Source organism: Halichoerus grypus, chromosome 6 (genome assembly GCF_964656455.1).
Source record: "Halichoerus grypus chromosome 6, mHalGry1.hap1.1, whole genome shotgun sequence".
Classification (NCBI taxonomy): Eukaryota; Metazoa; Chordata; class Mammalia; order Carnivora; family Phocidae; genus Halichoerus; species Halichoerus grypus.
Genome location: NC_135717.1, coordinates 131,023,576 through 131,048,876, shown reverse-complemented (window position 1 = coordinate 131,048,876; position 25,301 = coordinate 131,023,576). Strand labels below are relative to the sequence as shown.

The window sequence follows — 25,301 nt, the reverse complement described above, 5'->3', positions numbered from 1 at the left end:
AAAAGCTCAGTCCCGGGGCGCCTGGGTGGCTCAGTCGTTAAGCGTCTGCCTTCGGCTCAGGTCATGATCCCGGGGTCCTGGGATCGAGCCCTGCATCGGGCTCCCTGCTCGGCAGGAAGCCTGCTTCTCCCTCTCCCGCTCCCCCTGCTTGTGTTACCTCCCTAGCTGTCTCTCTCTCTGTCAAATAAATAAATAAAATCTTAAAAAAAAAAAAAAAAAAAAGAGCTCAGTCCCACAAGACTGCTCCCGCTTCAGATGCCACTCACATGGGTCCCAGGTTGTCACCCGTGCTCTGACCGAGCAGCTGTAAGGGGTTCCTAAAACCTCCTCTTCAGGTTCAATAATTTGCTATAAAGGCTCACAAAACTCAGGGAAACACTTTCTTTACATTTGCCGATTTATCATAAAGGATATTAATGAACAGCCAGACGAAGACGTACACAGAGTACGCTCCAGAAGGGTCCCAAGTGTACAAGCTTCTGTTCCTGTGGAGTGGGGTACACTATACATTCACCAACCCAGAAGCTCTCTGAATCCTGTACTTCGGGATTTTTTTAACGGAGGCTTCATCATGCAGGCATGATTGATTACTAACTCAATCTCCAGCCACTCTCCCTTTCACAGAGGTCAGGATGGGGGTGATGGTGGAAAGGAGGGCTGAAAGTTCATGGCTTCGTCTTTCCAGTGACCAGCCCCCATCCTGACACTATGAAGGGGCTCCCAGCCACCAGTCATCTCATTAACATACCAAGAGACATTCTTACTGCTGTGAGGATTCCAAGGGTCTTAGTAGCTCTTGTCTCAGGAGCTGGGGACTAAGTCCAAATGTGATAACAAAAGATGTTGCTATCACCCTTATCACTCTGGAAATTACAAGTTTTAGGAGCTCTGTGCCAAGAACTAGGGGCAAAGACCAAGTATATATGTCTTATATCACCAGCTTCTACCTATGATTTTTTTTTTTTGGTGGGGACACATTTCAGTCCATGACATCATGTAATCTAACATATTCACAGGTACTGGGAATTAGGATGTGAATGTCTTTGATGGAGCCATTATTCTGCCTGCCACAGTGCTGCACTTTGAATTGGTCGCAGACCCACTATAGTGATATGCTCCTGAGGTCAGATAATGAGGGATCAGCAGGGAACCTGATCCCAGATAGGGCCAGGAAGGAGGAGGAAAGACACTGTGTGGGACAGTGGCTTTTTGACCCTTTTTCCCAAAGTGGTTGTAATTGCTGCTTGAGCCACTTCCAAACAGAGAACCAGCCTTCCTTCCTCTCTGGCACTGGTTCGGGGGAAGATCAATGCAAGCACTTACTCGGAGTAAAATGTGGACGTGGCGGTAGTGTCAGGCCCTCTGAACCTAGGGGCTCTGACAGGAGCAACACTGTGGTGACTCATGGTGCCCAGAGGTTAATCTGAACACTGTTGAATGGCCTGTGCTGATCAGATCCTCATGTAGAGCCCGTGGGTCAAGCACTCTGTCCTGGGTTTTAAAATCCACATTTCAAGATAGCATGATGCATGAAAGAGACAAGGAATAAGTGCAGTGTGCTAGTTGTTATAAAGGAGTATGCCTCTTAGAAGTCCAGAGAGAAGCTGATTCTCAGAGCAGGCGAAACCTCACATCTTTATATTCCCCTTTTATCATTCATGAGGGTCACTGGGTTAATCAGCCCCATTATTCATCATTTGTGGGCCAGGACACACAGGGATGTGGCCATCTTGATAAAAGGCCTTACTGTTCTCAAGAGGAAATAATTAGCCCAGGGAGTAAGAGATTTGCAGATTCCAAGCCTAAAAGGAGACAGCAAGTATCAGAACAAAAACAACTCACCTGCAGCTTCCCCTCCACTTTCATCTGGTGCTCTTATCATCTCTACTTTCTACTGGCCAGAGGCTTGTTAATGAATTTTCACCCAGAATTAGCTACCATTCTGATATCACTGAAAAGATCAAGCAATGAAAGTGTGAAAGAGAGGAGACTAAGATAAGGAAATACTTTCTTGTCTTTCTCCCATCTATTGAACACACACATACATCCAAATCTTATTAAAGAATAAATTAGTAAGCTGTAAGTAAGATACAAAAAAACTATAAGATATAAAAAGCATTTATGCTCTTCATGTTATGTTGGTTCCTAAAGACACACACACACACACACACACACACACACACACACACACACACACACACCCCTATATATTAACTCAGTCTCAGCTATATACTGAACACAGTGTCCACGTGTGAATATGAGAATTAAAGCAATGCACACTGGAATACGGAAAAGTCTATTAAGCCACTAAGCTGCCCCTTCTTATATACATAGCAGACATTTCCTATGAAACCCAGAGGAAACTTCATAATCTCAGGACAGGGTTCTGGGTAGCAGCTACAAAGCATTCAGGGTTGGCATTAGAAATGAAACCTATTTGCCTGCTGGCATATAACATTTCTAATTTCTTCCTCTCTACTAGCTTCTTCCTCACTTCCTCCAAATATACACAGGCCTTACTCTCAACAGTGAATATTTGTGGAGCACCTACTCTGTGCCAAGCGCTGTTTAAAGCAATAGGAAATACAGTGGCAACACGAATTTACATGATCCCTGTTCTGATGTAGGTTATACTTACTGAGGGAGACAGACAATAAGTCATCATTAAACAAATAAACAAGATAGTTCCAGATGCTGGTAAGTGCTTTAAAGAAATAAAACAGGGTGATGTGATGGAGAGAGACTGAGAATGCGGAAAACCATTGATAGAGAAGTGCTGGGTGAGCTGTGAATGGATCTGCACCCACATTTCCTCACCACCGGCCTCCTTCTTAGCCACTTGATGATCCATTCCATTTCCTTAACTTTCATGAAACCTCTTTCTGAAAGGACACTGATGGCCTCTTTTGTGCACATCTCTTTGACCCTTTCCACATATCCACACGGAAGTTTTTATTGAGGCCCCGTTTTGTCCCAAACTCTATACTGGTCACTGGAGATCATAGCAAGCAAGAAGGACAGTCATTGCCCTCATGGTACACAAAGACTAACACTAACAATTAAACTAGGCCTAACAATGAAGTTTAAGTTCTATGAAGGCAGGTGTTGCGGTCATTATGGGAGACCACAGCAGGGGCATCTCAGCTAATCCGAGGAAGGCTGAGTGAGATGGGGGACAGGGAGGACAGAGGAAGCACAGTGGGAATTAGCCAGGCCAAGAAAAGAACATATTCCAGGCAGTGGAAACCAGAGGTGAGAAAGAGCAGACCAAGTGGTAGGGGCAGAAACGGTTCAGCCATAGGTAAATAAGACAGGAAGTCACTTTCCTCCCCATTATTAAAAAGCGTTCTGCTCACTTGGTCCATAGAGTCTTCTTTCAGTTTTATTCCTTGCCTTCCAAATATCTTTCTTCTTAGTAATGTATTGGTTTTGTTTTGTTTTGTTTTGTTTTAATATATCATTAAGAGGCGCCTGGGTGACTCAGTTGTTAAGTGGCTGCCTTTGGCTCAGGTCATGCTCCCAGGGCCCTGGGATCGAGCCCCGCATTAGGCTCCCTGCTCTGCAGAAAGCCTGCTTCTCCCTCTCCCATTCCCCCTGCTTGTGTTCCCTCTCTCGCTGTGTCTCTCTCTGTCAAATAAATAAATAAAATCTTTAAAAAAATAAAAATAAATAAATATATCATTAAAATGTAAATGCTCATGAAAATTGAGGAAAATAGCTAAAGGAAATTAAAATGAAAATCAACTCCCTCTTAACATATTGGTCTATGTCCTCCTAATAGTTTTCCCTATGCCATCTCTCTGCCTCTGCCTCTTTTGAAGAGGATGGAATTCAGTTTTATGTCCTATTTTGTTTTGAGGAAGAGCTTTTTACTTACTATGACACTGTGAACATTTTGTCCATGAAAACATAAATTCATCATAATCTATTAAGCAATCCTCTGTTGATGGATACAGGTTTTTTTTTTCTGTTTGTGATGCTTGATATAATTATGATTATCCTTGTACATAAATCTTTGTTTACATCATGGATTATTGTGAGATTCCTGGAGGTAGATTTTTAGGTAAAAACAAATGAGCATTTCTGAAGCTCTTAGCGCTGATTGCCAACTTGCCCTCCAGAAGGTTCTGTTAATTATACCCCAGTAGCAGCGAATGAGTGTTTTGTGCCACTGTGCACCCCTTGCCAGCACAGCACTTCATTGTTTTATTCACTGTTGATACTTCATGGGTTAAAAATAAACTCATTGCTTGACTTTACTTTGATTCACATTTATAAATTGGTTTTTTGGGTCAATTTATGTTTCTCATATAAATTTTTTTAAACATGTCATTTATCCATTTATTTCACTGGCTTATTAGTGCTTTTCTTACTGATTTAAAAAGTCCTTAATATATTAATTAAATTGAACCTGTGAATCTTGAGATTTTGTAGGCAAATAGCCCTCTCAATTTGCCAGTTAAAAATTTTTAATACTTGTTTGTAATTTTTATAAAGTCACATTTAAAAAAACACATTTTTCAGCCTGCGCTACTTGAGTTATAAAAATAACAACATGCATGGTGTCTTCAGAATCTTGCATGGTCTTATCCCCACCTCACCTCACCTGAAACAGAACCCATGGTCTGGGACCATTATTAATCCTATCAAATTATCTCTCCCTAACTTCTTGCAGGCTGCTAGGGCTCCTCAGTCTCATGAAATCTCACCATTTCCACTTGGCTCCCCTCCAGTGTTTCTCCACAGGAAACCAGAATGACTGTTTAAAAATCTACTTTAAATGCTCCAATGGCTTCCTGGTGTAATCAGAACAAATTTCCAACCCCTCAACATGGTCTATGCGGTCTTCTCCCTGGCCTGCGCTTGCTTTCCTCTCCCTCCTCATCTTGTACCATCCTTTCCCTGGCCCACCAAATTCCAGACACACAGGCCTTCTGTCTGTCATAGAACTCATGTTCTGAATTGTTCTTCTCTGGGCTTTTAAGCTGCCCTCATCCTTACAAACACCACATAAATGGCACTCTACCAAATGAGGTCTTTGCTGAGCTCCCAGCCTATTGTTCTTTCTCACAAAAGCTAGCTACTTCTCCTTCATGGCACTTCTCATAATTTATAATTGACATTTTTGTGGTTTTCTGTTTAATATCTGTCCCCCTTACTAACATGTTATCTCCAGACACGACTGTTTTATTTGCCGTATATGCCCAGAGACAGTCCAACTCACCCTCTCATTAGAAAAATTCCTCCCAGATGCTGAGAGAAACTTGTAACGTTAGCTTTCGGTAAGGGCCACTTTGCCCAACCTCAGGTAAAGGAGGGCTTTGTAGAGGAAGTGACGTTGGGTCTGAGCCAAGTCCCACAGGAAGAGGCAGAGATCAGGAAAGGCATTCTTGACAGAACGCATATGCATTGGCTGTGAGGTGAGAACAACACATTGGAGGAAATCGCAAGACAAAAAGCCTTCACCTTTCCAAAGGAATTAACCTCCATTTCTTTACTCTGCAAAAGCCTGTCTCTTTGCCTCATGCCAAAAATCACATACATAGGTGCTCAATAAATATTAGATGATCGGATGAATGATATATGACATGCCTTGATTAGGACAATTCCCTTCTCATAGAATGCTCTTTTTCTCTCTACCAGTCTGAATTCCCTCAAGACCTGGCTAGAGCCATACCTCCCTGAAGCTTTTCTTATCCACAGTGACCTTTACTTGCTCTGAATTTTGTCTTTCACCATTCTCAAATTGTTTAATGTTTTCTGCCTAATCTTGTCTTCCCAATTAAACATGAAGTCCTCAAGGGTAGGGATCCATCTCCTTTTCTATTTCTTTAAAAAAATTTTGTTTTGTTTTGTTTTGGTATATCCAAATACCCTATAGAGCGGGTGTTTACTTTCTATGGAAATAAGGAGGGAGGGAAGCCTGAGAGGATAGCTGTCCTCATGGAGTATTTGGCTTAGTCCTGACCTCTACAGTCCCCTGTCTCCCTCCTAATTATTTATTTTATAATCTCTTTTAAATCTAAATAATTTCCTGAATTAATAAATAAGATTTTACTCCAAGCCTTCAAATTCCAGCAAAAGATAAATAGCTTACCAGGACTTCACACTCTTTAACCAAAGGCATTAATTTTCACCTTCTCTTTTCTAGAACAAATGAGATACTGTGATTCCCTCTGATGCCGTGTAGCAAGTCAGACGTTAAAATAGCACCAGCTGCTTTTCATACACAAAGAAACACCACTGTTATCTCTACTTTAATATTTCTGCATCTTAAAGAGTCTTCCAATCCATCCTCTTCTTTAAATCTCCATCCCTATTCTCTGCTCTGCTCTAATCTGCCATCTCTTGCAAACACTTCCAATTTTTCTTCCTTCATCCACTCTTGCCCTTCGAAGTACATTCTACTAAAGACAGCCAGGGAGAGCCAGTCTGTTCATGGCATTTTCCTAAAATCCCTTGGTCGCTGCCCTTGCAGATAGGATAAAGACCAGAATCTTTAACCGCACCTACAAGGCTTGGCATAGTCGGGGGGCCAAACCACTTTGCCAGCTCCATTTCACACCAGGTTCTCTCATTCTTGTGGTTCTAGTGGGCTCCAGCTATAAGGACCTTTCTTTAATGGCTCACACATACGTTGCTTCTTCCAGCTTCAGGATTTCTGTCCATGCTCTCCTTCCTCAGCTCGAGCTATTTATTTCCTAAGGAAGCCATTCTTGATCCATATAAGACAACACAACCTGCCCCCTTCCATTATATACACAAGCTCAGCACCACATGCTTTTACTTCACAGCACTTGTTACATTTGCAATTATGTATTTGTTCTTATAATTACTTGTACAACACCTTGTGTTCCCAACCAGTCTAAAAACTCTGTAAAGACACCAACTACGAACGTGTTTTGTTCACTATTATATATCTTCAGTATCTAAATAGTACCTGTCATATAGTAGGCATTTAATAAATATTTGACAAATGAATGCCATCTGCAATAAATGTTAATAAGATGGCTGTCTCTTTCTTCTTTTTATTTCTTTCCCTTCCTTCCTTTCTCTCCGCCCCCCTTTCTTTCCTTTCCTCCCTTCTTTTTTTTTTCTTTCTTTCTGCCTATCAAAGCCAAAAATCCAATGATTTGAATTCTAGGGAAAGGGGAAATTAGGTTGGGTAATCCTCTTCAGATAAAAGGATGACAAATTAACTCAAACTTACCCATACCCTTATTTCCTGTAAATATACATAAATCGCTGGTACACTAATCAAAATTTCCCCCCAAACAACCTAAAGCAATTCAATAAGCTCTTACTTAAATGATCCAGGCCTGCTCATGGGGTTTTGTATTGTGAGTAACACACTTTATTTTTACCAATGAAGAAATAGTCTAGATATTTAAAACTCCTGAAACTTGGGGGGGTGGGAATAATTTGGGATAAAAAGCAAGGAAAGACACAATATTTTAGTTTGTAAAATTGGTTTATTTACAATTGGTGTTTTAAAATTATATTTGGAATTTAAATTTTTATATATTTGCCTGGCAGGCATTTTGTGTTTTCTTCGGTATGGAGGCAAAGAATAGGAAACCTGAGGAAGTTTGAATTTAAGAGGTTTACCTGCTGCTACAGTCAATAAAATTTAACTTTTAATCCCTGAGAATTAGTAAAGAGTCAAAAATATTTTCATACATTCAATAAAAAGCATATTTTAAGAACAGAAAGTAAGAAAGCCACTATAATTTATCAACCTCCCCAAATTTATGGCAATATTAGGACTCCCTCTTTCACAGATTAACCGAGAGGTGCGTGTACAATGCACGTTAGTTATCAGGTGCACCTACGGAGACTAAGATGCTCTCATCCTCCGTTTTTTGTAGCTTCTCCTCTTCTAAAAAATATTCCTGGGAACTGATACACAATTTATTCAAGTAATAGAAATGCTCACTGCTAGCTCAAATCCCCCCCCTTTCTAAATTTTTGTATATGATATACAACTGGGGATTTTCCTTTACTGTCCAAGACCAAAATTCTTCATCAGATTGCAACCTGAGGCCCAAACTGTTTTTGCAAAGTCACGTTGAAACAAGTCACTTCAGTTTCCTCAAATAAGTGAGGATAATTATAGCTTACAGGAATGTATAAGACTGAACTGATGTTCATACAACCCCATGAGACCTGTGAAGTCTTCTTCGGAAGGAGCAATGCTCTGGGAACATATCAGTTATACCCTGCTGCTCCTTATTATAGATGACTGGTTAATACTCCTAAAATGTCAGCTTTCTTTGGAGAAGTAAATATAAATTCATTAGTTTGCTCACTAAAGCTCCTTGAGAAGCAAAGGAATGGCAATTATGCCATCCCCAATATATAGGAAATGTAGCACAGATAGTAAGGATGTGACCACAGCAAAACAGTATGTCAAAGTCAAACCAAGTAAAACCAAAGCCTTTGCAGTAAGATGCAATTTTCTTATGTACGTGCAACACACTGGCAGTCATTTTTCATTTTGGACAGTGGTAAGCATCACTAATGACAAGTGTTTATTTGCCTAATGACTAAAAACAAAACAAAACAAAACAAAAAACCACAGCGTAATTCGAACTGCTTAAACACAGCAGTGAAACAAAGTCACAAATACCCTTTCTTCCAATCCGTCTTCATGCTCTTTCCAAAACAGAAAATTAACTATTTTCCCTGTCCAACAATGCCAGCTAAGAACATTCTGGAGTGCTAGTTTGAAGGCAATTCTGAAGTTCCAGAAATAGTTATTTGTATAGGTGTTGATTCCCAAAGCAAAAAGATTACAGAAATTCAAACAGAATATAGTATTAATCAATTTAAGAAAGAGCTTTGAAGAGCTCTGATAAAAGAGAACGAGTGGAAGCTATAATCTGCTCTGAGTACATCAGATCTGGACATTCTATCTTAAATTTAACTTGCTGCGGTAGTATCTTTCAATTTTATACGTGATACACGTCTCTCACGTTTTGTTTTGTTTTGTTTTTTTCTAAATATATTGGTTTCTTGGTTAGCTTGTCAGTTGGTATTTTTTCACTGGGTAAGAACTCTGATTAGCAAAAGAAGCAGTCATGGGAGATTGTGGCGTAGGATATGGTAAGACCAAGTCTGGGCTGGGGAACACCTACAGTATTCCCTTGTTTTAAGCAAATCCCACTTCTGCTGCAGGAAGCCACACTAAGTAGTTTTTCTGCTGTTGGTGGCAGGAGGGGTGTAAATAAAAATGTGAGGTAGTTCTTTCCACAAGAGGGAAATATTTGTCTACATAACCTCCCTGCAATGTCTGACAAATTACTAGAGCATCTGCTTGCTGTCATCTGTAAGCAAACTCTTCACTTGGTATTAACTGAACTTGATAAATCATGAGCTAGTTGCAGTTTACAGGCCCTATTTTCTGGTCCAGCCATGGCAGAAAGAGACACAAAAACCCCAAAAAACAAACATGAATCATAGAGACCACCAAGTACAAGAACTGCAAAGGCATAAGCATTAAGAAGCATATGGGGGAGGTGGTGAGAGCACATATGGATCATTTGCCAGAACCTGGGCACAGAAAAGAATAGACTGGTGGGGAATAATTTAGACTCTGCTCCCACAGCTTCTCACCTTGAAGGTTAAAAAAAGAAAGAAAGAAAGATTTGACATTCCAGTAGGATATAGAACATGGTCGCAGAGTCCGTATAAAGGACAAGTAACATAGAAATATTACAGGGTAAGGAATAGGGTATCCTGAGAAAAGCAAGAGTTGCCTGCTAAAACGTTAGTCTTTCCTACTTGGAACTTGCACTGAGCTAATAAAAAATAAATAAATAAATTGTAGCTGACAATGTTTGCCTTCTAAACTCTCTCCAGGCTACCAGACCAGGAATATCACCAGAAAGAGATCAGGAGTTAAATTATAGTTAGAAAAGGGGAGAAAATTAAGGTAGGACATTAAATTTTTATTCTGAAATTATCTCTGGCCACGACAATAAAATGTAACAAATATTCACTGAACAGTCTTACTCCTGTCTTCAGCTGTACAATACATACAGTATCATAGAACTGGCCACTAGGATTAAAATCCACCAGAACATATTTCATGTTAAGTGGCGACAGCAGCATCTCACAGAAATGTTTACATACATATATACACAGTCCACATTCAACCATTTTCACATATTTTCAGTACACACAGTTGCAGCATATTACAGTCACGTGTCTAAGTTGTTGCTCGATAAAAACCCAAGCCACTGCCTAGACATAACTGTAGCAGTTGAGCTGAGTATAATTACAATTAATTTTATATATGTCCATAGCAGAGAGATGTACAAGCCCCTAAGAAATAGAGTTGACAAATACTTTTTTTTTTTTTAAATGCTACCACAGCATTATGTTGGGCGATATTAAAACCTTTACCAACCAAATCAGTTTGTTTTTTTTAAAGTCTTCTGCTTACCAGAAATATTCTTGATGAAAAAAATTACAAAAATGAATGCTCTCTTTAAAATAATTCACACCGTTAAGATTCCAATATGGCCCAATGCTACTGACGCCTGAAGTGTTGCCTAACCTCCTGATGGAGTCCTTGAACACGACTCCCAACCACGCATTAAGTTTAAAAGTGGCTTAAGTGCCTTGCACCCAAATTGTAAAAATCCCTGGCCATCCGTACTAGAGCCAGGCACATAGAAAAGGAATGCACTTTGGTTCATACCAAATGCCCTGGGATTAATCACACTATAAAATTAAATGGTTTGAGGTAAATTTTTACAAATACAGTTGATTTTTGTCTAGTGTTAGCATAACAAAAAAATATCATTTAAAAAATCAGTCTGATGTTAAAAGATACAACAAAGACCATCTTTAACCCCTTAAACATAGGCATTTCCCGTGTAACTAACCGGTGGTTACCTTTCTCACTGCCTGATGATGAGTCACGCCTTATGGTTTCTATTAAGGCCTGTAAGTAACTAGATATTTAAGACAGATATATCTCTGCAGAGGTGGGTTCCATCCTCACCACCTGGTATTCGAAAGAGTTAAAGAGGCCAAAAAATGCATGCCCTACAACATGGCATTCGGAACAAAAGGCACATTGTTAACACTAAGGGCACAACTTCTCCTCTACGGTTGATGTGCACTGTCCAGCATCCCCGTGCTGTTCCAGTCGTACAACGCCCTGACGTGGTCATGCGCACTGTGGAGGTACGAGGGACGGAGGCAGATGAGACTGCAACCAAAGACAAGACACCGTGCTAGTCTGAAATCTGAAAACAGCTCAGACATCCCTAGACAATGGTAACCTGTGAGACCAAGGACTGTTTCCAAGCCAACTCCTAGTAGCCTATTAGAGCCCTTCATTTAAGATCACAGAGATGCAACATTTTTTTTTTTCTTTTTTGGACATCGTAATTAAGCTAGAATTTTTTTCCAAAGCAGCCCTGTCACTAAACACTGAACATGGTGGCTCTTGTGAATGAAGTAAATTTCACTGTATTTGGGGGGTGGGGGTGCATAGTGCTGCACTTATAGTTTGGCTTAAAAGTTTCCGGTTACATTTGTGAATATAGTCACAAATGCACTATTGGCATCTTAAGAACCAGTTTTATGTGGTGGGGTAAAGACAAGCAGTATTAGTCCATCTACAAATTTTCACATGTATTTTAAAGGGATGTTTCTTCTATTAATGGCAGGCTCAGGTTCATGTAAACCTAAATGTGAAGATGAGGATGGGTATGGAAGAGGAGTCTTGCAAGGGAAAAACAGCCTTTATGTTTTTATTTTACTGACCTCAAGAAGCGAACCATCATTCAGAGGCTTATGGTTTTACAAAGCCACCACACCAAGTCTTACACTTGTTATGCCTTTAAGCCAGAATTTCAATAATAAATACACAATCTTTAAATTCTATAAGCCACTGATTGGGGGTATCATCACATAGGAGCATCATTTAAAAAGCAACTTACGACCATATTATTGCACTTCCACAGATGACACAGAAATGTATACGATATGCTAAAGAATTTGACTAGGGGAAAGAAGCTCTCATTTCTAAATACAGAAGTACAAATTAATTTATCAATGACACCCTTAAACAGTAAAGCAAATAACAACATCACTATCTTATTAATAAGCTAAACGTATTACTGCGTTTTTTGGCAAATATCTGTAATATTTCCTGAGCGTTTTTCTCCACCAACAACTGACAAAGCCTCAAGATAAGTGTTTTGTTCCAAAAACTAATTTTTTTCTTTTTTTTCCTTTTTAAGTAAGAGAAACTGTAGGACTAATATTTAAAGAACTTAACCGGAAACTTTCTTGGCCTCGCCGGGGACCATGCTTTAAGTACTTGTAAATCAATTTACAGGCAATACAATAATATCTGTGCATATAAAAGAGTATTTATCCTAATTTATACTACCCAAAACCTATTACCCAAACAGGCAAAAATCTTTCTATATTAAATTGCACATACTAAAAAATTTCTTCCACGTGCCTTGAAATTGATAAATACCACTGCTCATACATTAGTGATAAAATACTGAATTTTTCACTTTGAAAATAATTATTATTCAGAGACGAAAATATTCTTTTACCTAACTCTCAGTTACTTTCCCAGGTAAAGTGTCATTCCCACAAAAACAATCAGTGCAATCCAAAAGGAAGACAGAGGAATGCAATTTGTGATTTTTCTAATGATGCAAATAAGTCAAACCATTTAACTGGAGATTGAGCTTCTCCTCCTTTAAATTTGTTGTTAAAATTGGACTCACTGAACAGTCACAATGCCTTCTGTTCAGCAAGAGGATTTGCAACCTTCTTTCTTTTTAAAGAAAGAGTTGATGCTTTCCCAGGCTAAGAGAACCTTACAGTGGCACCTGAAAAGCGTGAACTCACTCTAATTTGCTAAACCTTCTTTGGAACTATGGAAATCCCCACCTTAAGTAGCTAGGCTGCTGTTCTTTTTTTAAACTGGGATATGAAACAATGGTCATAATCACAGCTGAAATGTCTCTCTTCTGTATTAACAGTCTGGGATATATATCTGAAGGAAGGGAAAAAAAAAAAAAAACCTGAATGCAAGCAACAGATGTGTGGTAAAAGAGGAACAGAGAGGAGGAAAGCAAAGAGGAGGAACAGTTCATGGAATACATTTCTATATTTAGGTGCAAAACCAAGTCCATGATCTGAGGCTTCTTTACAAAACAGCTTGCTGATCATATTAGAGAATTTGAAGGAACACACACGTTTCCATTTATCCACCCAGGTGTGCTTGGGCAGCTTTTAGAAAGTCAGAATGCCGAGTGGGCATTTAAAACCTTGGGAAGGTCGTGTCTGTTTGACCACTGGTTTAGGAAAAAAAAAAAATCTCTTTAAGGTGCAGTTCTTCTTAGAGTATCATTGTCGTCCTGACCCTTCTCCTCCCACCCTCACTACCACCCACGTGACTTATGGGAAACGGAGGCAGGACCTGCTACACCTGTGCGTGAACCTGGAGCATGGAGGGAGGAGGGGGCCCTGCGGGGGCAGTCGCCTCGGGGAGAATATACTATGAACCATAGAAACAGTGAATGTCTTTGACACCAATCTGTAAATGCGCAGCAGTCACGAAGTAATCAATGGCCTGCCACTGATGTTTATTACTCTGCCACACTAGATACAGTAAGGCTCATCATACTTTTAGAACACAAAAACAGTTTCAGGAAGTATAAAAACTTAAAGCATTGTCCCCATGTATTTTATAAAAACAAAATGAACAACTTTCTTACATTAAAATAAGTGCTGAAAAGATACAAATGAGTTGAGTTATTGAGCAAATAAAAACAGGTCTGAGCTACTCCTTTTCAACCCGGTAAGGCTCAGCAATGTCGTACTTTCAGATCACCAGCATCAGGGGACTCAACTCAGCTAACGAGTTTTGGCAACACTGTCCTCTGCTGAATATTCCCATTGGCATCTGTCATCTGTGCCAAATTAGTCCTCAGTTTGGAAGCTGAGCTGGAAGGTGGAGGTAACTTGGAGATGGATGTGATAGCACCAGTGCTCTCGGTTATCCTCTTCACGGATGTCTTCTCCCCCGTTGGAGGCTTTGGCAGCCGCCTCCTCAGCCAGGGATGCCGTAAAGCCTGGCCAGGGGTCATGCGAACCGCAGGATCCCATTCTAAACACTGTTTTAAGAAGTCAAGGAAAAGGGGATCGTCACACCCCTTCAGTGCATTGCCCCACTCCCTGCTCTCGGGTGGGCCCCTCAGTTTCCCCCGCCGGGAGCGGCCTCCGTTGAGAACCACAGAGCCGTCTGACAGAGTCGTGACAGTGCAGTAACGGGGATAACCCTTGGAGCTCACAAAATTTTTGGCTCGTTTGGATGCATCCAGCAGTTTCTGGGAGGGCATGCCCAAGAGTTCAATCATACAAGCCAGCTGGTCCCCTTCATCTTCCCCAGGCAAGAGGGGGTAACCAGTCAGGAGCTCTGCTAAAATGCAACCCAGGCTCCACATGTCGATGGGCATGCCGTATCTGGCGCCAAGGATCACTTCCGGAGCCCGGTAAAAACGGGACTGAATGTATGTGTAGACACGCTGATGCTCGTAACAACTGGAGCCGAAATCGATCACTTTAATACCGCTTCTACCCTGCTGCTTTAATAGAATGTTCTCGGGCTTAAGGTCACAGTGAATGATTCTGTTCTTGTGCAAAGCATCCAAGCACTGCAGAATCGAGTGGGCAAACTTGCGAACCAAAGGCAGGCTGAAGCCCTGGAACTTATTCTTCTTGATGAGCTCGTACAGGTTCATGCTCAGCAGCTCGAACGTCATGCAGATGTGATTCCGAAAGGTGAAGTTCTCCAGCATGTGGATGACGTTCATGGTGTTGTCCTTGTCCTGCTTCCGCAGGTGCTCCAGGATTCGGATCTCCTCCGCCGCCTGCCGGTGGAACCGCTTCTCATTCCGCACCATCTTCAGGGCCACGTGCTGGTGGACTTTGTGGTCGTAGGCCTTGACCACCTGCCCGAAGCTTCCCTTCCCGATGACCTTGAGGACCTCGTACCTGTAAGCCACGTGATCGTGGGGCACCTGCACGTAGGATCCCTGGTCGTCGTCATAGCCCCCGTTGTTGGGCCCGCCCGTCATGCCCTGGCGCTTCTTTGCATTTGGACCCAAGAAATAGATTTCGGGGTAGCTGAAAATCTCATGGTGCTCGAAGGTGGTTAGTTTTTGCACGTATTGCTTCATTGCTTGTTCAGGGGTCAGGGGGGTGGCTTTCGCCTTCCCCAGGCCTTCCATAGACTTCAGAGACGTGGAGCTGCCCTGCCGTCTGTGGATGCTCTCCAGCTGCCGCTCGGGCACCGCCGGCAAGCCCGCCTTCCCCACCGTGGTGAGCCCATTGGGTTGTGTCGTGAGCACTGTCCGCTTGTTACTGTTATCCTCGAACAGCTGCTGAACCTGGATCTGGCCGTGGCCGTGGCTGCCGACGTGTAAGTGATCATTCATTGTGTGCTTACTGCCGCCAATCTGGAAGGCAGAAAGCAACCGTGAGTAGGATGCAAGAGGTCTGTCTGTTCACACGGGGTATTTTCCAAGTCAGCCCCCAGCCCACCTTTACAAAATCCGATCTGTCTGAATGTACCGGCAGTCAGTTGCACTACATGGAAAGAGCTGTACGCCCGGGCGGGACCTCATGAGAACCCGGACGGGGAGAGTGGATAGGCTGCTGACAGCCTCTGAGAAAACAAAGGGAAAAGACGAGCGGACTTGGTAAGGCTACGAAACTTGGGATCCTGAAAAACAAGGACCCCAGGAGTGCTACACCTGACAGACCAGCAGCTTGCTGCACATATCCAGGCTCTTGGGAGCAGGTTCCCTGTGGAGGCCGAGAGCGTCTGTCTTGTTCACTGGCCTCTCCCTAACATTCAGCACAGGGTCTGGCACCCCCCAGGCATTCCCCTCAGCCCAAACCTAATATAAAACGAAACAGGACACAGAGAAAGCGCGAGCATGTAGTCTCTGCGCTGGCTCTACCCCCTCCAGATCGTAACCCCTTTCACACTTCACTCAGTAGCCTCCTCGTTACCAGGAGGGCAGGGACCACGTCTGTCCTGTCCACTACTCTCTCAAAGTCTAGCTAGCTCTGTTGTGAAAACACTAGCATCTTCATTCTCGGTCTTCTCTACCACTTGGAAAACTGACTACACCTAGGAAAATGTATGAACCACTGGCAAAAAAAAAAATGTGCACTTTTAGGCTTGAGAGATTCCCATGTAGATATGCACTGTAGCATCCTGTAAACCCCTAATCTATTTTTAAAAACGTCTGGGCTTCATTGACTGTGATGACCATTTAAGGCCATTCAGCGCAACAAACCAACCACCAACCACCACACAGTCTGGGGCCTTCCTTTGGTCAATGGCTCAGCTCTCTTCACAGTGTATTTCCGTGGGCTGCTGGGATACTCAGCTTTCCAACAAGGAATACAGAGTAGCGACTTCTATTTCAGGCACACAGGCCATCCCTGAACACTGCCGTCTAAACAAAGCTGACCGTGCAAGCCAAGGGGCCCCCAGCCTTCTACTGAGAAACTGCTTGGGATTTCTTTCAAGTATTATTATTGCAAAGACGTGAGGGAGGGCAGAGCACTAGCAGCTAGGATCTCCTCTCAGTTAGGAGTTCTCGCCGGCCTCAGACAAACACCCACAAGTCTTAATGCATCCTGCTTGGTGATTTTTATATAAAATCTTAACCATCAGTTCCTCATTCACAACGCAGCTCATTCACTCAACCAGTATGATGGGCTAAGGTCTAGCCGCACAAGTGGCAGAGTCCCTGCCCTGCAGGAGCTTATTACAACCAATTAGCGCAACGCTTTGCGGTAGTTTTTCTGTGAGATCTTTCTGAATCCTACCTTTCCGGCTTTATATACTACCCAAAGAGTACAAGCAGTCTGTATTTGTCACATGGCAAGTTAGGAAGTGGTCTGGAATCACCTGGATACCAAAATGAAATTTCAAGTCCTTCTTAGTAGCAGACCAAGACCTTCGCATTTTCTTTAACTGACATGTCACCTGCACAGCGATTATGTGAGTGAGCTTTCTCCCTGCTTGCTTCTAAACGTGGAATACAGTACAGTCCCTGGGCCTGTCCGAAGTGTGATTTCATAGACTGAGGGATTTTACTTCTCAGACCAATTTTGTGAAGACTTCTAGTCAAACCCTTTTATTAAAGTCATAGATGATAGCTCATGCTAGGTGAACTTTTGTCAGGGTAGCTGGACAGGTTATTTTATCCCCATTCGATGCCAAAAGCAGAACGGTCCATAAAAATGAATCAGGAACTCCATGAGTATATATAAAAGTAGTACTGGCTTGTCCAACTGCTTTTGTTCCCAGGCCCACACTCTGCACCCCTCCATCCCCACTGTGGTCTTTCAAGCACCAGGAAATACAAGGACCTGAAATTCAAAAGCTATCTCTTCTAGAGAACCATTCTCTTCAGGGTGGGAAGGAGGGATTCAGAAGAAAAACCTACATTACCAGTGTACGTGCCACAAAAAGCCTGAGGCTTCACTAGGGACAAAATTAACCTTGGGGCTTCAGCAACTCCTAAAAAGACAGCAAAGCAAAACTTTCTGAGCATCAGAAATTCACTTCAGTTTTTGCAACAGCAATTTCATGTTGGGTGCAATTAAAAATATAACCCACAAGTTTAGTGGCTAGCACCAGAGAGAGTTTGACAATTAACTGGTTCACCTCCTATCCCTCCAAACTCCTTCTCTGGGTCTTCTCAGCTGTCTCAACTATTAGTTCACCTACTCTTGGGTGGGTTTGGGGGTCCTCCAGGGTTCAAGCCTCAATTCTCCTGGCTTCTCAACTCCCATAGTTCTCCCCGGTTGATCCTGACCACAGCCAGGGCTCCAGCAACCACCCAAGGGCTGACGTGTGCCACCTCTAGCTGGGCCTGCCCAATATACTCTCCTGAGCCCTGGCCCTGGTGTCCAACTACAGACCCATGGCCTTTCCCACAAGCAATTCAAACTGAATTCACGATTTTCCTACCCAAACCATTTCCTCCTCCCACACCCTCAATGTCCAATAAATAAAAGGCTTCACCTCCACAGTCACTCAAGCTTTACATCTGGAAATCCTTCTCAGCGTCTCCCTCACCTTCCGAGTCCCCATTAAGCCTTGTCGTCTCTCTCCATCCTACTCCCTCTCCATTGACTGGGCCTCACTGTCCACTCCTAACATGCCCCCTGGCTTCTTGGTCTAGAATTCCTCAAATCTCTTCTCTCCAAAGTACTTCTAGAGTTGTCACTGAAAACGGTCAACCTGACATTAACCTCACTTTTGCTCAAGGGCCTACAACTGTACTCCATTTCCACAGATAACACAAGAACTGATAGGCAAGGACACCAGGTTCTAAAATGTAGCACATAAATGACCTCAGTCCTTCCTTCCAATGTCATCTAGCACTGTTACAGTTCTGAGAATAACAAAGCCGAGTTCCCCAAGAACTGTGGAGACACCATGCTCTTTCAAGCTCCTCTGCTTTTCGGTGAAGTCATGTTTCATAGTGGTTACGAGTCGAGGCATTTTCAATTAGACACACAGGAAATGAATCCCAGCTCTATCACTTACTAAATGTGTGACCTTGGGCGATTTACTTAATCTCTCTGAACCTCAGTATGCTTGGCTGTAAAAAGATGGCAACAGGGCTTTCCATTAGGGCTATTAGGATTAAATTAGGTAAAATGTATAAAGTACTTCGTAAAGAAGAGCTATTATCATCATCCTTTCCAAAAGCTGCTTGGAATCTCCTTCCTAACCCCCCAGCCTCCAATGTCCAGTTCAACTCTCACCTCTTCTGTGAAACATCCCCTTTCCTTCCCTGTGCATTTAGCCCACGGTTAGACCCGACAGACTGTTAAGGCCTATTTCATCTTACTGAAGTGTTTCTGACACCTGATGTACCCACCTGGCTGTGAGCAATTCAAGGGCGGGGTCACCTCTTATCTTTGTTAAGTCCCTATTAACATAAACCCAAACATACAGTAAGCACTCAGGTAGTATCTATTGACCGTAAGAACACATGTTAATAAACCCTTGCTAACTGATACCTCTCCGAGTTCTATTTGGGAACTACCTTTGTACCTTCATAAGAAAACATGAAGTTAACGTCCAGGGAATTGGGAATCGTCCCTGGGGATCCAAGTCACAAGATGTTAGGCGTGCAGTGCATCAGCAGAGACTTAAGGCAAATGACAGCCGGTTAAAAAGGACCCAGAGTAGATGCATCAACTAGACACCTAAAAGCCGTGGGTGGCATCTTAAAAACTCTCCAGATGTTACGGGCATTCAGTTGCGAGGCTGTAGTACGGAAGGCCTTTGATCTCAAACACTGCAGGACTCTGTAATCACGACAAAATTCAGAAGCACAATTAACTGATTATAGAAAAAGGGGGTGGAGGGAGCTCTAGAAGAGTCACACTTTTTCCAGAACACATATGCCAGGCCTACATTAAAAACCTCTCACTCAGCCTCTTGAAGTCTCAGAACGTGGCTTATTCCTATTTGCCACGGCCTACCTAGCATGGCTGTCACATTTAAAAATATACACAGAATGAATGTAGTTGTTAGGTATGTACAATGTATGGGTTCAAACAGAGAGACCTACAAAAGCCTTCTCTGCCCATGAAATAGTTTAGTATGAAAAATTATGTAAGAACAATAGTCTAACCAGTTTGGTAGTTTTAATCTCTTCCAATAATAAAGTGGAAAATAGCAGATACTTCACTGTGCTAACATTTTTGAGCATTTTGAAACTTCCCTGAAGTCCTCTTAGCAATGCTGTATAGTGTTATGGGAACAGAACTGAGTGCAAAAAGTTTGGATTTTAGCTGCTCCTCAAACACAGACAGCCTGTGTGGCCCTAAGTCGAATTATCTACTTTTTCTTCTTCAAAATATTTCTATTTTTAAAACGAGAATACTCATTCTTCTTTAATCCCAATTATTTTATAAAGGTAAAATGGTAACTGGAGACTGCTTTAAACATCAGAACAGTTATAGCAGTGATATAATACTCATATTTGGGAATTAAAAAAATAAGTATATTATTATCTCCCATACAACATCAAAAGAAAAAAAAACTAACAGGAATCGAGACAGTTACTGGGTACACTTTTAGGACAAACAGAAAAAAACAAAATGACTAAGTATACAATAATATATCCATGGAGATAGGGAACAAAAGGGCAATGGACTAAATAAATTCCAAAGTTCATAATCTTGATAATCACATATTTACCCACCTACTATTTCATTTACAAGGGAAAATATGGGCAAGCTCCTGTGACAAAACCATTTTCCTCTCCTCAATAGCCTCCCCCCCCATTCTAAAACAGCTCTTCCTAAGTATAAGTGCTGTGGAAAAAAAAAAAAAACACAAAAACCTTATAAACACCTGAAAGACATATGAGACTATGGCTCTGCAAAGGTTCCTGCATTTATTACGAAATGAACAAACTTCCTAGGATTAGCAGTGTCAAACTAGATGTTGAAGCTAGCTCAGGAGGGCCTGGGCTTTTAGCTCCAGCCTTGATATGAATTGGCTGGGGAATCTTGACCAAACCAGTCAACCCGTCTGACTATTTCCTCATCTGTAAAATGAAAGAGTAGAACCAGACAAATGCTGTGGTCTTTTCAAACTCTCTTGTTCTACGAAATCTGCAATGTTGTACAAATAAAATCAAAACTAAACCACAATCAAAACCTAACTTCACACTTCCCAAACCCAGTCTCTAATGACCAATAGCATACTGGAATTTTAACTATACTATACCATAACAAAATACAAGCATCTATTCCTAGGGGTCCTGAGAAGGACCCTCACATCTTTTCATTTCTGGTCCACTGCAGGCTGTTCCTCCAGTGGGCACCTTCGGTTTTCTCTAATCTCGTTAGGTACGTCTATTGGAAAAAGGCTCTGATCTAGTAAGGCTCAGTCTTGGGAGTCCAGATGCAAACCAAGTACTTTCTTTCCCAGGTCACACCAAGTCATGTGATTGCATCCACACGTGGAAAAAAGTCGATGTGATATTTTCCAAATTGTCAGAGGTTTCCAAACCAAACAAACAAATAAACCCAAACCCCTAAAGCCAACGGCAATTCCTCAACTAAAACGTCGCTATGACAGGAACATTCAACCATAACATACAGAATCAACCAGCCTAACAGATTCTCTTCCACCATCAACAGTGCAACACAGATCAGTTAACTTCTGTGTGGTGAATTCCTAGCCCTTGGTCACATGTGGGGGGGGTGGGGGGGGAGGGAGGGAGGGAGGGAGAGAGAGAGAGAGAGAGAGAAGGGAGGGAGAGAGAGAGAATGACTACCTAACAACAAAACGGTTCTCCTGTAAACTTGTGCACATCGGTCCAGGTCCAAGGGGGAGATACCCCACTGCAGCTATCCTCTCACAAATTCTCCAATAAAGGAGTTTCCCCACAACACCTGACCCTCAGAGCTGCTTCTCTGTAGACCAGAAATGGCCTTTCTACAAGAATTCAACTTTCACTAGGCAAATGAAGCCATACTCCTCCCAAGCATCCCTCACGCAGAACCACCTTAGGCCATTCTTCTGGAGGATCCAACTGGAAATAGGACCTGGGAAACCACCACCTCCTCCAAAAGTGCACACCTCCTCTAAGCAGTCACCTTCCAAGGGCGATCTCTGGGAGCTGAGAAAAGGCACATGCTGCAGTCAAATCCAGCTTGCCAATCTGCAGCCACTAGTCCCACGATGGGCTCTCCCCTCCCTCTCCACCCACTGAGGGAGGGCAGCACCTGCCAGGAGCCCTGCCCTTCTCACTTCCAAAGCAAAGGCGCCTCTTTCCTTTTGAATAATAACCAAATGCAGAATCCTACAGGGGTGGCTTGTTGTTTTGACTGCTGCTGTGGCTCTTATTTTTGTTAATGTTAATTACAATTTCTGCTGTGCTCAAACCTGTAGCACTCATAAAACATGCTTCCACACGCGGGGGACAATTGGCGGTGCTCCCTGCTGGCTGGAGCCAGGCCTGAGAGGCTCTTCGGGGGATCGATTTTCCGGGCAGGACGGCCTGACTGTCCCCTAACACATATCTGTTCTATAAATACCCAGTACCCAACGTGGTGGTGGTGGTGGGGGGGGGTTGCTGGGGGATGTTTATCCGGTCAGGGAAAGGAGCTCTGGGAAGCAAGGACGGAAAAAAAGAGGGAAAAAAGAAGGAAAGCAGCAAGGAGGAAGTTCCGAGGAAGAGGAGAGCAGGGGTGGGCGGGCTCCGGAGGGGAAGTGAGGGGCCCACGCCACGAATCTTCCTTTGTGGCTGCAGCTTTGGGCTCGCCCAAGTTGCATAGGGTGGCGTCCAAGAGGGGCCACTAACCAGGGGCGTGGAGACACTCGCACTTCGACCTCTCCGCTCCCGGCGTCAGAACCCCACCGTCCGGGTTGTTTATGCCCCGAGCCCCTCCCGCACCCCTTCCCCCCGGCCTCCCGCGGGGCTGGGTCTCACCGTGTGGGCTGCGGCGGCAGCGTTGCTGGCCCGGAGAGGCGGCAGGCCGATCGGGGAGGGCGGGCCGGTGCCCACTCCGCTCCGGGGAGCCCCCGCACCGAGCCCCGGGGAAGCCTGAAGCTGACGAACGGCGCTGTCCCCTCCTCGGCCTGGGAGCCACGCGCGGGAGGAGACAAAAGAGGGTCAGGGGAGAGAAAGTCACCCAGACCCCGTCGCCCCGCCCCACCCCTCTGGGTAGCGAACCCGCTCTCCCCGGGAGAGAGGCCGGACGGTAAAAACAGGCGTCCGGGGGAGTAAAAGGGCGCCCGGACCCCGGATCCCAGGCGCGCAGCCCCGGGCGGGGCTCGGGCAGCTGCAAAGTTAAGTCGGGCGCCGGCGCGCGAGTTCGCGACCCCGCGGCTGAGCCGGGCTGGGCCGGGGCTGGGCGGCCCACGTCGCAAGCGGCCACAGGCCGGGAAGAGGATTGGACTGCCGACAAGGGCGCGATGGCCTCGCCAAACCCGGGCGGGGGGGTGGGGTGGGGAAGAGGCCCGGGACGGCCCCCGCCGGCCGGGTCGCAGGGCTCCGCTCGGTGGAGCCCTGGGGCCGGCGTGCAACAATGAGCGGAGCCGAGGCGAGGGCGCGCCGTCCGCTCGGGGGCCCCAGCCGCCGCGCAGACTTTGTTCGAGGTCCCGCAGGCAGCGGGCGCCCGCGCCACGAGGGCTGGACCCGGGCGGCGCGGGGGCCGGCGGGGGCGGGCGCCCGGGGCGGCGTGGCGGCCCGGCCCTCCTCACCGGTCGGGTAGGCGGCGGGAGCGGCGGCCGAAGGTTTCCTGGTTAACATGGCCGCTGGAGAAGAAAATGCATTTCAGGGCTGCTGTCTCCGCCGCCGCCGCCGCCGCCCGTCCTGCTGCTACTTCTCCCGACCGCCGCCGCCTCCCGGTCGCCCCTTTCGCGGGTCTCCGGCGCCTCCTCGCCGCCTCGCGTCAGCTACAGCCAGACACACACAGTCCGCTGCATCCCCGCGGCCCGGGCCCGCCGCCGCGAGTCCCCCGCTCTCCTCCTCGCCGCCGCCGCCGCCGTCCTCCTCTTCCTCGGGCGGCTGCAGCACCCCCCGGCCCGTGCACATGCCTCGCCCTCCCCTGCGCGCCGCTGGCCTCCCCGAGTCCCTCACATAGGGCGCGGGGGAGCGGGCTGCGCCGCCAGGACCGACTCGCTCGGGAGCCTCCTCCCGGGCTCGCGCGTGCGCGCCCCCGCGCACACTCGCACTGGCGCCCGCGCGCGGCGCGGCCCGGGAAGGCAGCTCCGCCCCCGCTCCCCTCCGCCGCGGGTGCAGGCCCCGCCCTCGGACTCCCCAACCCCCACCCCCCCAGCCTAGCCACACGCGCTCACGTACACCCCACCCCCACCCCGGCCACCCTCCGGAGTCCCTACCCCACCCAGTCATCTGCATAGCCACCCCTCCACTCCCCGGAAAAGTCTGCAGTCTCCGCTCGGCCTCCGCCTCCCCCTCCGGCCATCTGCACCGCTCCCCTCGGCTCCCCTACTAACGACCTTTTCCCCTCCCCGGCCTCCGGCCCCTGCAGCACCCCTCCTGTCTCCCTACAGCGCAACCTACCACTGCTTCCCTCCACCGAAATCGCTGCAGAGACCCCTCCCCTTCCACGAGGGCCCCCAAACACATGCATTTTCAGTTTTCTGAACCCAATGGCTGCTCACAGACAATACTGTCCCCCCTCTCTGGTCCCAGGGGCTTAGCCGGACCCTCTCCCCAGTCTATCATGTAAATAACTTAGTCGTGCGAGGGTCACCTCGGTAAGTCAAGCCCGAAAGAGGGCCGCAGCTTAGCTTGGTGAACCCCGAGCGTGGGCGAAGGAGGGGGCTGCCCTCCCACCTCCACCTCCACCATACACACCCTCCCCAATTTACTGACACCAAGTGACCGCTTTCCAGTCTCTAGGACAGGGGAGGCTGAGAGGCGCTTGTGGATGGCTGCTGAGGACGCAGTTGGCTGTGGGTTGCTAGGCAAAAATAAACATCGGAGACACCTCCCAGTGCCTTACAACTCAGAGCCTTTCTCCTGCGCGGCCGCTGGGAGAGACACACCTTCCTTTCAGCTCTCCGCCGTCCGGGAGAGACAGCTTTAATTCTTCTCATTCCCAGAGACATGTCTCTCTCCCCTTCCCTTCTGAGACACGTGGAGAACTTCCCTGCCCTCTCAACTTGCCATCTACAGCCTCTCTTTCCCTTGCAGACTGAAAAACTGCTTGCCCATCTCACACCTGCGTCCTGTCGTGTGTGGAACATCCTTTGTACAAAGGTCACAGGTTTTGTCACTTCAACAGTTAGGAAGGAGGAAAAGCCAGGCGATCACCGACTACGGGCCCCGAAAGCTATTCGCGGCACTTCTTTCCGGAGAAGTGCCCAGTTTCTGAAGTTCTGGGGGACCTGGGTCCCTTGTGCTCCGCCTCGCGTATCTGCCGGGCCTCTGGCTGGACCAAGTTTGCAGGCCTGAACTAGAGCAGACGCAGATCACCAGGGGGCCACCTCCTGCGGAGCCCCATCGCCCCTACTGTCTGCAAATTGTCATAGCAATCTCCCAGAGCCGGCACCCTCAGCGTTCTACAAATGAAACGGAGTGTCTCAAAGATAGACTGTGACCCTCTCAGTCTCCAGGGGCCCTACAGAGGCATTAAAGATAGTGTGCATTGGCAGAGGAGACAAGTAGCAAAGAGCAGAATTTTGCCTAGTGGTGTGTCCCTCCAAAAAAACCCTTTCTTCCTGGTGA

General features: G+C 45.5%; 1 protein-coding gene across 4 annotated transcripts; it reads right to left on the bottom strand.

Annotated features, from left to right (window-relative positions):
- Nucleotides 1-13,580: 13,580 nt before the first annotated feature.
- On the bottom strand, nt 13,581-23,762 carry DYRK2 (dual specificity tyrosine phosphorylation regulated kinase 2). 4 transcript variants are annotated; one of them, XM_036121201.2, is made up of 3 exons: nt 23,309-23,762; nt 22,536-22,684; nt 13,581-15,503 (listed from the first exon to the last, which is right to left on the bottom strand). In XM_036121201.2, exons 1-3 carry the CDS (start codon nt 23,355-23,357, stop codon nt 13,896-13,898), a joined length of 1,806 nt encoding a protein of 601 aa, XP_035977094.1. In that variant the 5' UTR covers nt 23,358-23,762; the 3' UTR covers nt 13,581-13,895. The 4 variants fall into 4 exon arrangements, with proteins under 4 accessions (XP_035977094.1, XP_035977095.1, XP_077932380.1 ...); XM_036121202.2 differs by lacking the exon at nt 22,536-22,684; XM_078076254.1 differs by lacking the exons at nt 22,536-22,684; nt 23,309-23,762 and adding an exon at nt 19,291-19,668.
- Nucleotides 23,763-25,301: the final 1,539 nt, after the last annotated feature.